General features: G+C 34.6%; 1 protein-coding gene across 3 annotated transcripts in view; it reads left to right on the top strand.

Annotated features, from left to right (window-relative positions):
- The window catches only part of SLC6A15 (solute carrier family 6 member 15), a 37,170-nt gene extending 25,198 nt beyond the window's left edge, over nucleotides 1–11,972 (top strand). For all 3 annotated transcript variants that reach the window (XM_021528040.3, XM_021528037.3, XM_021528039.2), the window contains exons 7-12: nucleotides 1,897–2,138; nucleotides 2,244–2,436; nucleotides 3,656–3,848; nucleotides 6,339–6,498; nucleotides 9,085–9,247; nucleotides 10,606–11,972. In XM_021528040.3, coding sequence (XP_021383715.1) covers nucleotides 1,897–2,138; nucleotides 2,244–2,436; nucleotides 3,656–3,848; nucleotides 6,339–6,498; nucleotides 9,085–9,247; nucleotides 10,606–10,977 — 1,323 coding nt within the window. In that variant the 3' untranslated portion in view covers nucleotides 10,978–11,972. The remainder of the gene's footprint in view (nucleotides 1–1,896; nucleotides 2,139–2,243; nucleotides 2,437–3,655; nucleotides 3,849–6,338; nucleotides 6,499–9,084; nucleotides 9,248–10,605) is intronic.
- The last annotated feature ends 218 nt before the right edge of the window (nucleotides 11,973–12,190 follow it).

The following is a 12,190-nucleotide window of genomic DNA, read 5'->3' as shown; positions in this document are numbered from 1 at the left end:
AATTTGGACTGTGGGTTCATGTGAAGAAATTCAGACTCCTGCACCTGTTGTTTCATTCACTCCACTGTGTTAACACTTTATTTGGACATCCAGGCTCCAAAAAGTAATGCTAAACCAATCTAGCATAAAAATTATCCAGGTAGATAGATGTGGTAGGGGAGGTAGAAGCATCTTTTTGGCCCGATTAGCTGAACAAATGACCACATTTTGAGCACAGACAATTGCAGCAAATTCCCATAGTTATGCCAGCACGGGAGAGGACTGGCACACATTGGTGCAGGTGTGAGAGTTCAAGACTAATGTAGAAGGGGAGAATTCCTCTGTTTGGCATGGCTGTTAAAGCAGAAATTCTAAATAAGAAACTTCATAGACAACCTAAAAAAAGGTATGTGAAAAGCCCACTTAACTACTGCAGTTAAACTGTGCGATTATATGAAACTGAAGTACAGAGACTCCAGAATTTCACATACAATACCTAATAGCAAATCAGTCTAGAGTTAATTTTGAAAGTCTGGGCTACGTATATCCAAAGCCATGCTACTTTTAATGGTACCAGAGGATATGTTATAGGAAGTGAGAAGTGTTTTGGTGTTTAAACCAGTTACGGATTTGTTACAGTTAAGAATGTTCCTTGCGCTCCCTCTGGTGGGGAAAGCTCTGGCATGACAGTGGCAGAGTTAGAGCTATGTGCAGTAGCCACTTGTGCATTGTAATCATAATCTAAATTTTAAGTCAGGAATATCTTTATTGTCATAAACACCTTCTCCCAATTTTATTGTATTTCATCTATATATAAGTGAATAAAGAAGCTTTCTGCTGCCTATCTGTAATAAAATATCTCCATGGGAAAGAAATATTTTATTCAAACAGACATTTTATTCAAAATGTTTGTTCAAAATGTTCTAACAACAGCAGATGTATTTCTCTTCAGAGTTTAATAATGCTCTATGTATCTATGTAATAATAATGCTCTATAATGTATCTATGCTGATGCTTTTGAGTTTTCTTTTTATGAATAAACCTAGGCCTTAAAGAAAACAAAAGTCACTTGCATTATGGAGGCCCTGAATCAGCTTGAGCAAATATGATGTTTAAATTTGACATGTACTTCTTTAATTCTTTTTTGTGGTTCAGTATCTAGAAGAATTTGAGATAGATGATGACTCATAACTTTTTTGGTTTTGTAACAAAGTTTTTTTTGTTTTTTGGAGCAATGCAGTTGATCTGAGTGAACAATACTGTTAATTTTGATAAAAGACTTAGTTGCCCCTGAAATATATGACCCATTTAATGTAAGGTTAAGTTCAAAGCATCTGACTTAAGAGATCTGACTCATGCACTATACAGCTTGTGGTAGTGAGCATTCATTTCACGTATTTTGTTTTGCTTTACATACTTGCATGTAGTAGAATTCCATATAAGCATGTGTATCTCATGTTCGCCTTCTTTTTGTACATTTGAAAATTAACAACAAAGCAACTTTAATCATACTCATTGCATTTATTAAGAGGGTTGATCAATTTAAAATACATCTTAAGTCTAACAGAAGTCAGTACATATACTGTAAATAAAAGACAGTACTGTAAAAAAAAAGTTCTCATTCTCTCTTATTTCTCCATATAACTAGCTGCTATTTCAGTTACATAGCTCCAGTAGTTGTTGGGAACATATGTAGCATGTTTCTCCTCGATGTTTAGATAATATAAAATAAATAGAAATTCTGGCCCATAAGTTTGCCAACTTCAGGGGTCACATTCGGCTTTCATTTTACCATATTGAAAATACAATTGTAGGGGAGTATTAGCATTTTTATGATGTAGTGTTTATTCTGTTGTTTTTTTCATGTAATAGAAATGCATTTTATAGCTGACATATATTATATCTAATTTCAAACAGCTTGAAATAATGCTGGATCCCAAGGTCTGGAGAGAAGCTGCTACTCAGGTGTTCTTTGCCTTAGGGCTTGGATTTGGTGGAGTCATTGCCTTTTCAAGCTACAACAAGAGAGACAACAACTGCCATTTTGATGCTGTACTGGTGTCCTTCATCAATTTTTTCACCTCTGTGCTGGCAACTTTGGTGGTGTTTGCAGTTCTGGGATTCAAAGCAAATATCATAAATGAAAAATGTGTTATCCAGTATGAATATCCATTTATTTTTTTTTTAATTATTTTTATGGTTTATTTAATTTATGAACTAACAGACCACTCAGTTTGTTCTCTCTGTTCTATTGTGTTTTACAGAAATTCAGAGAAGATTTTAAAACTTTTGAAAATGGGCAATCTCAGCCAAGATATGATCCCACATCATATCAATTTCTCAAGCATTACAGCAGAAGATTACAATTTAGTTTATGACATTATACAGAAAGTCAAAGAAAACGAGTTTGATTCTCTTGGTTTGAAGTCTTGTAAAATTGAAGATGAACTTGACAAGGTGAGATTAAGTCTTGAATACAGAGGTTAGGAAGAAAATGAATATTTCTAAGCCTGAAGTAAGCTGTGATGTGTACCTATACAGAGTATCAGTACAGTGTTACCTGTGAGTTGTGTACCTATAAAGATCTGAATGAAAGCATGGTTGCATTACAGCTCACTTGAGGACTTTTGGGTCTTGTGTCTTAATATAGTCTTCACTGACTGATAATATATTTTGGTCGTTATGTAATTCTTCTCAGGAGGTGATAAGTTTTTTAAGCTCTGTTTTTCAGAAGAATTGAGCATGAGGGTTTTTCCAAAGACTAAACAGAGGTGTTACCTATTCAGTGTCTCAGACTGATGTTCTAGTCTCTAGAATATCTTGTCTCAAGATATTCTAGTGCTATGATACAATTACTAGATACAAATACTACTTCACTAAAAGTGAAAAATTATTACCCCCTTGTTAGGTAGCTGTTTAATGACTATCATCCTATTTTGAAATCTTACTATAAGCCAAATCTGTAACAGGAATTTCAGTTTTCTAGCTTTAGAGAGGCAATTGCAGACTGGAACACTGACTTCTATATAGTTGCACCAGCATCTGTAGATAAATTACAAAATTGATAACTTAGACATGTAAATTTTCTATACTATGGCCACTGTTTAAATTTGAAGCAGAAGTATAAAAGTTAAACCCTTTATATATGCTTACTGGAGAAAACAGAATGTATTTTGTAGTAGTCCTATATAGTAGCTGTTATGCAAAATTATCAGTGAAAGAGAAAAAGAAGTTCTGATTGCACTCGTTATGAAGAATTTTCCTCTCATGTCCAATCGGCCATGGGACTAATCTCTCAGTGGAAGTGGTGGTTTCCATGTCGTGGGACACTTTTAAGATTCAGCTGGACAGGGTACTGGGCCATCTTGTTTAGACTGCTTTTGCCAAGAAATTTGGGACCAGATGATCCTACAAACACCTTCAAACCTTGTAGTTTGATTCTGTGAAAGAAATATGTTAATTCTAATCAACTTACAAATTCTCATGCTTCAGTAAATAGTATTAATTGGAAGAATTATGTATTAGATAGCAATTTCCCACTCTGCCTTCAAGAGGCAGTCAGTGACACTGTATGAACACAAAGTCAGACTTGTCAGGCTTGCACACTACCAAAAAACAAACAAACAAAAAAAGAAAAACATGAATAATGATATAATTTTTTTTCCCTCGCTGACAGGCAGTTCAAGGAACTGGTTTAGCTTTTATTGCATTTACAGAAGCAATGACCCACTTCCCTGCTTCTCCCTTCTGGTCAGTCATGTTCTTTCTCATGTTAGTAAATTTGGGACTTGGAAGTATGTTTGGAACCATTGAAGGCATTATCACACCCGTTGTTGATACCTTCAAGGTCAGGAAAGAAATTCTTACTGGTGAGTTATACACACTTTCTTTTCTCCATAGAGCAGTAAGCTACATTTTTTGACACTTGAATTTTTTTTTTTTTTTTTTTTTTTTTACATGAAGGTTTACAGAGCATTTTACAGAGCAGTAAATCACTGTATTTCAGACTCTACTTCCATGCACAGGCAATTAATATCTGCCAGTAGAATATTTTCCTGAATGTCACAGTAGCATAAACACCCTAAAACTTAAATTTTAATTCAGTTTCTGTTACAAGTGTCTGTATGGTCAGTCCTGTTGGGCTCTTTCAGAATACTTTCCATTCCAGCCTGTGTCACACGTTGGGGAAACAAAGAAAAGAGTGAAAACACATTGCAAATTACTACAAATTATTCCTGAGTAAGCCAGATGAAATCTTAATTAATAATGAAACTTTTATTATGCTAAAATCAGTACTGTAACTCTCTAGAGAAACATATTTTTCCCTGTTAAATGTTTATGAAATCTTAAACAAGATGTCTAGTTGTTTCATTTGGGATTTTTTTTTATTACTTAAATGCCCTAAATTATTTGAGGTGTGGCATGTTCATGTAGCTTTGACTTGTAGGGATTTATTTTCTTTGTGTAAAGCACGAGCAAAGGTGTGAAGGTTAGGTTTCTGAAAACCTTCAAGATTGCTGCAAGAGACTTGGTATGTTACACACAAATTCAGCTTTCCTGTCAATGCCTGTAAAAGGTAGGATAGAAAAGCAAATTTAAAAAAAAGGTGCTTTAATGTTATCTAACTCTATGAAGAAAAGAATAAACTCTGTGAGAGAAATAATATTACATTTTATAAGAGTTAACCCCTAATGCAGCAGAGCAACTGCTTTTTTCTATTTGCTTTCCTTACTTTACTGAGTTAATAGTGTTTGATAGATAAAGAATTCAAATTCTTAAAAAAGAGAAATTAGTTGATTTTTCAAAAGTGCTGTTATTGAAGCATTTTGGTCTGTTTGTTTTTTTAATTAAATCTTAACTTCTTGCTGAGTAACCAGTGCAGCAATTAGAAATTAGCTGTTCTTCCTAAATATTTGTGCAAGTACCATGATTTATAGTCATTACACTGGAGTAACGGAGCATTTTACAGTAATTCTTTGTTACTCTGCTTGACAAAAAAAAAAAAAAATTAAGATAAAGAAATATTCAAGAACTGCCTTTCTCTTGTAACTTTATTAAAGTGGTGTGCATGCATGATTTTAGCTAAACTCAGTTTTACTCAAAAGATTACAACTTGATAAGGTGTTTTGTTAATTAACTGAAACAAATGAAATATCTGGATTATTTTTCATGCATTACTGGTATTTAAGAAGGATTATGGCTACAATAGATTTTTTGCTTACAAGACAGAAATTCTTGTAAGCACAAAATCTTCAGAAATTTCTTTCAGAAATTCTGAAATTTTACAAAATTGTTAGCACATTTGCTGTGAGCTCTTTGGGTTCAGGGAAACCAGCTCAAATACTTAAATTTATTTTGCATTTAACAATGTCATGCCTCATGCTGAGTGGTGGAAAGTCTATAAAGACATTATAGTAATAGTTCCTACAAGGTTCAAGAAAGACTTCTACCACAGTATTTGAAACAGTGTCATTGTCTTGCTTTCAGTGATATAATCAATAATAATTTATTATCTTGGATTTATGAGATGGGTGTATTCTGTAAAGCTATTTTATATTTTGACCCAGATAAATTTAACATAATTTTGGACTACCTAGGTGCATCCTTAGCCTAAGTTCCCTGTGAAGAAAAAAAAGAGCACTTAAACTGTAAGAATCTGTCTTACTGATGCTCAGCCTGCAACTGATTCCACATTTTATTGAAATTTGATTTACTTAAGCATTAAGTCCTCTTACTGACAAATCTAATTGGAGAAAATTATATTGAGATTCATTATGCAGGATCAACCTTTCAAGAAATACATTTTGGATTGTCCCTAAAGAAGTGACAGAAATGTTGCTTAATGTACAAATACATTTAGACAGATCCTAGTAGAACTTTATGCCTTGAATGATCTTTTAGAATCAGTCTACTCAGCCTTTGTGTTTTTTAGAATCATAGAAACTTCTTTGTATTATTTTTCCCCATATTTTCATATTTTTTCTTTTCACAAGTTTGAAAAGAACTTTTAAGTTCTTTTCATTTCTGAATTCCAAAAAGTAAGCTGGTGACCAATTAACATGATGGATGATGTTTTGCCTACTGATGTTTTGCATTTACATTATGTTTAGTGAGAAATAGTCACTTGATTAATCTCTGCTGCTTAATCAGGACTGCTGTGATATGGTGATTCTAGTAATTGTAATTTCATAACTTCTCTGTTTTGTAAGAAAGAGGTAGGATTACTAGTATTCTTAAAATTGAGACCCCCTAAACAAGAAAATGTTATCAACTTTACTTTTATGAAGTAATGCATTAGTTTCTCTTTGTCCATGGAACTTTGTTTTAGTTATAGCTTGCATTTCTGTCTTTTATTCCAGTCATCTGCTGCTTGGTAGCATTTTTTATTGGCCTGATCTTTGTGCAGCGCTCTGGAAATTATTTTGTGACGATGTTTGATGACTACTCAGCTACTCTGCCCCTGCTTATTGTGGTCATTTTGGAGAATATTGCGGTCATTCGAATTTATGGAATAGAAAAGTAAGTGAAGGAAATACATCTTCCTGTCCATATCAACACTATTCTTTACAATAATTATTACTATTTTAATTCAATTGTATGAAGCATTTGCATTATACACAGAAATACAAGTAATTAGAAAGCATGCCAATCTGGTCCAGAATATAGTCTGTTGTTAAGAATAAATTTGGAGCAAGATACACTACATCAGAACAGTGTACTGAAACCCAAAGAATGATTGCAAGAGGTCAAGAAACAGGAGAATGCAGTAAAAGAGACAAAATTAAAGATTTAGAAAGGAGGCTAGATAGAAAAATATAGGGAATTTATATCAACAAAGACATCAAGAAAAAGATTTCAGAACTAACCATGGTCTAAGCAACAGATGAGGATGAGCACTTCAATTCAGTATTCCAGGCAGCCTGAGAAAGAAACAAAGCAAACTCTAATGGCAGTAGAAAGAAAAACATTTCAGTTTATGAACTAAATTTAGTTTGGGGTGTTAGAGCAATTAATTTTTTTTACATCAGTTGTGAGAGAGGAGATGATAGCAAAAACAGGGTCAAAGCTTACTTGGAAGCAGCACAGCTGACTACGAAGTAAAGTGACATATTGGGGATGGGTGAAGAGGAATGACCATAAATTCCCCCCTTTTTTTTTTTCCTTTTTTTTGGTTGAATTCATTTTATATCCAAAATCAGCAGAATGTGTTCAGTAATTGAGATCAGTATATGCCATGCTTAAGGAATAGAAGAGTTTGTATCAAAAATAACTTGCGCCATGCACAGCTTAAACAGTACATGTTGTACTAACATGTTGTAGTAATTAAAATGTCTGCAATTCCTTTGCATGAAGAAAAAGTGTGACATAGAATGAGTAGGATTTCACTTGTCTGATCTGAGTAATCAGCCAATCATTTGTCACGATGAAACAAAACTATAAGAAAATTTAGTTTTATGGTTTCCAGACATTGATTCTGGTCTATGCAAGTAGTACTTGGTCTACTTGCTTGTTGAAGGGAGAATTCCAACTTGGAGCACATTTATAATCCTGTAATTGATAATTTAGATTAAAAAAATACCATGTAGATAATCTTATACGTGCAACCAAAAGATAAAACAGATGAGCCGGTTATAAGGTTGGCAATGTCCAAGCTCCACTGTGAATGCAAGTAGACTTGCCAAAAGTCAGCAGCTAACCTGTGAAGAAGTTGATGTTTAGGCATAGCTACAATATGGTAATTCTTTGCTTATGACTCACAGTGCAGGCAGGCAATTAATGTTTTCAGAAGGGGTTCTGATAGGATACAGTGGAAAGTTAACAGCCAAGTTTCTCATTTATAATGACCACCTGAATATTCCCTCTGGAGTATTCCTCGTATTTCTTCTGATGTATGTTTCTGCAGAATATCCTTCAGGAACCAAGGAATTCAGTTTGCAAAAACTGTCAGTATCAACAGCCTCAGGTTTCCAGGCTTTGGTAGTACCAAGGATTCCCTGTAGATAAAGTTCTGTATAAATGTCTAATTATTAGACATTAATTCTTTGATCACATTGTAAAAAACCATAGCATAGCATCCAAAGGGAGGTATAGAAAAGAGACAATGAGTGAATTTCTGTAGCTAAGAAGGAAAATCTCCCACAGTGGAATCAGTGCTATAAGGAGCACGAGCTAAAGGAGACTTTTAGAAGAGGATGAGTAAGAAGACTACTTTAAAGTAAGGATAACAGATTCATGTTCAACTGGAAGAAGCACTGGAGATCTCAGAAAGAGAAGGCTACCTATAGAGGGCATGATCCATTTTAAAATTCAGCTTCCTTTTAATGATGTGTTTTAATTCAGTATAAACAAACAATAGAATGCCTCAAGCTGTGCAGGTAAAATATTTTTCTGAGAGTTTGCATGACAGAAGCTTCAAATATGTAACTGCTTGGAAAACATCCTTCTAATAAGAGTTTTTTTGAGATATACATTTCAAAAGGGAGTGGGACCACAAGGGAGTTAAAACAATCATTGCTTGTGCACACTCCACAGGAATTATTTATAAAATAATTCTCTGTTTCTACTGCCTCTGGAACCATGTAGTCCATCATGAGTACAAAAATAGGAGTTTTGTTCATGTCTTAACTTAAAATTTTGAGGAGAAAGGAGGCAGTTTTATAGCTTGGCAAAGTCTTATTTCAGCAGTTTATATGATGCAAACCATAGCTTATGCCTAAAGTTGGTTTTTTTAGACTGCAGCACATGTGTGGGTTCCAAATTAATATTGCACAATCTGTAAGATGTGCTGGTAAACAACCCAGTAGAAAATAAAAGAAAATGTAAAAAAGAATCTTATAAAAGAAAAGCAAGTTTAAATATCTTCCAGCACAATCCAGCAAGCAGTTTACTAATTCACTGCACTGTGCAGGTATTCCTTTTGTTCATCTGGTCTGAACTACTAGTATAAGCTCTATTTTTCAGCCCATCAAGTAATTTAAATTACAGTTATTTCTATATACACATTTTTTCCAGTGTGCTGATTCCCTCAGGTTGGACGCTATGTATCTATTATAGTGCTCAAAATCTCAGTGTCTACACTAACAATAACATTTAATCCCTTCACAGATTTATGGAGGACCTGAAGGATATGCTGGGGTTTTCTCCAAGCCAGTATTATTACTACATGTGGAAGTATGTTTCACCATTTGTATTGTTATGTTTGCTGGTAGCTAGCATTGTCCAAATGGGATTGAGTCCTCCTGGTTACAATGCTTGGATTGAAGATATGGTATGTATATAGTGTGTATGTGTATATGTAGGGTTTGTATGTATATATGCTGCCATCATCATAGAGAAACACATGAGCAGACAAAAAAATTACAATCAGAAATTCAAAATCAGTATAAATAATGACATGGTTGCTTTTATCTCAAGTAGCTGATGTAATACCAACAGTTTTTTAATTTTAAGGAGTTCTGCTTTAAAATATAACTGATTGACATAAGCCTGTATGCTCTGGGTGACTTCTAATTTGTAACATATGATAAAGAAACTCTTAATGGTGGAAAAGGTTGTATACATTTATTAAATCTTATTTTACTGCAGAAAACAGATGATAACAGCATAAATAATTTCGGATACCACATCAGGTTTTTTGTGTCACAGTTTTTTCCCTTTGGGAACACATATCACAATGTAGGTAGCAGCTGTATTAAAACCTGTCTCTGATAATAACTTATCAGGGTAAGTGGCAAGACAGTTCTGAGCTTTGAATTAAAAAAGAAATTCAGTCAAGGGAACTCTGAAGACTTCAGCTAGTTGTAGGCTCATGAGCCCTCAGCTATTTCTACAGGCTTTTTATGCAAAATAGAGAGAGAGAAAATGTCAAGAGACATTAATGTAACAAAACTTTCCTAAATTAGCCGTGGAGGGGAGTCGCAGCAAAGACGGGTAAAGGATAAACACAGGAGGATGGCTTTACTATTGGTAGATAGTATGCCTGCCTCTATCCAGGCAACTACATGATTCTCAGAAAAATGCTCTTGCTACATTTGATTCTTGTCCTCAAAAATTACAGAGATAAATACCTTAGAATACCAAATATGCCATTCCTTTCCACGTACAAAATTTCCTTTCCATGTACAGGCAAGCGGAGCCTGTTGGCCATGGATGCAGTAGAGGTGTGGGGTATAGCAGTGCCCCAGCATTGCAGTTTACCTGATGTTTATGAAAAGTGCAGTATCTGAGATGGTTCTTGTCTAGACCAGCTATTAGCTTGCAGAACAAGGGCTGATTTTCCAGGCACAGTTACAAATAACCACTGCACACTTGTCTGTTATGGACATCCTTTAAAGCATCAGAAAGCTACAGAGAAATGTAGCAGAAAGCCTAAAGTGAAAATCTTCATTTGTATGCTGCTGAAGTTCTCTCAGAAACTGTTCCAACAGTGTTTTAGTCCTTCTCACTGGCTGAAAGATAGCAATCCTACATCTCCATGACTCTTCAAATTTGAGATCTGTAGTGATGCCCACACTGAGTGCCGTGGAGTATGTGCTTGAAAACTGCAGACCTCAATGAGGACTGCAGGTTTTTGTTTTTTTTTTCTGGTAAAAGATGTATTAATCGTTTTTCTATTGTATTTCTCAGGCTATGGAAGAGTTCCACAGCTATCCAACATGGGGAATGATTGTCTGTATATCTTTGATGGTGTTGGCCATACTGCCAGTTCCAATAGTCTTTATAGTACGCCGCTGCAACCTTATTGATGACAGTTCTGGTAGTTTGGCATCTGTATCCTACAAAAGAGGTCGGATAATAAAGGAACCTGTTAATCTGGAGGGAGATAATACAAGTCTGATTCATGGGAAGAGTCCAAGTGAAGTGCCGTCTCCAAATTTTGGCAAAAACATATATCGAAAACAGACTGGATCACCAACTCTGGACACGGCTCCCAATGGACGTTATGGTATTGGCTACCTGATGGCAGATATGCCTGACATGCCAGAGTCTGATTTGTAACCACAGAAAAAAAGTGCTGTTTGTTTCTTCTCTCACTGATCACGGCCCTGCTGTGAGAAGTGCTCAGTGTCACTTACTAGGGTGCAATCTCAGGTGCTCCATAGTGACAGTCTTTAAAATGTCATGACTGTATGTACTGGTTGAGAAAATTCACGTTGGATTAATTCTCTGAGTTTTTATTTGCACTGAAGGAAACATTCAAATGCAATGGCAGCCTACATCTGCCAGCATAGCCAAGAATTTGATTTTTTAATTAACTTCGAAATTAAAAGTTTGTATTTTTGAAGCCCAGGTCTCACTCAAATGATAAAATATTTCTGAGGTTATATCATTGAAAATCAGTTTTTTTCTGATGAATTTCAGGTTGAATCCCAAGTATTAATGGTGAGCTCTGTAGTAGTTCACCAAACCTGTGTTTGTGTAAACACCTGTATATACCTTATGTAGATATGCTGTACTTATTTTATTAGCACTGATAATTACTTAGGCTATTAGCTGAATAAAAAACAAACCTGCGAACTATTTTCTTATGTAATAGCTGTATAGAGCAATAGTATTAGAAAATCAAGGAGTAGACTTATAGAAAGGTGATCAAAGATTCCCTGTTCACTGGGGACTGCGTAAACTGTGGCTGTATATTTTGTGTAAAATATTTGCTTTTTCAGTGTGAAAACAATGTTAGAGTGAGTCACTCCAAGAATCTTAAGGATTGTGCAGATTCTGCATTTTTTTCTATGCTGTGTGCCTAAAAAAGACCTTGATATTTATTGTGGTTACAAGATTACATATATATTATATTTATATAATATACTTGTAATGTAAATATGTATATTATTCTGTATGTAATCATTTCAAAAGTTTTAGCAAGATGGCTTTTTTAATTAGTCTCCTTCAGTTTTGCTTCTGTTTTGTGCAGATAATTTTTTTCAGTCGGTAATTGTTAAGAACTGTATGGCATTACATTTTAACCTACAAATAAAGAGATTGATAAGGTATTTCTCTGTGATATCCTAATGCAGCCTATTTTTTCCTCATCTGGACTACTTGAAAGAATGACATTTACTAGATAACTAGAGATGCTAAAACAACCTGAAAACAAAAAATCAGTCAAAATAAACTTTTTGACAGGGCTGTTTACTGTGAATACAGGAGGTGATACAGCACAAATTCTGTGGTTTTTTTACCTCTAATAAACAAAGACCTTACATTGTCC

The sequence above is a fragment of the Lonchura striata genome, chromosome 5 (assembly GCF_046129695.1).
Source record: "Lonchura striata isolate bLonStr1 chromosome 5, bLonStr1.mat, whole genome shotgun sequence".
Taxonomy (NCBI): Eukaryota; Metazoa; Chordata; class Aves; order Passeriformes; family Estrildidae; genus Lonchura; species Lonchura striata.
This window is presented reverse-complemented; position numbering and strand designations above follow the sequence as displayed.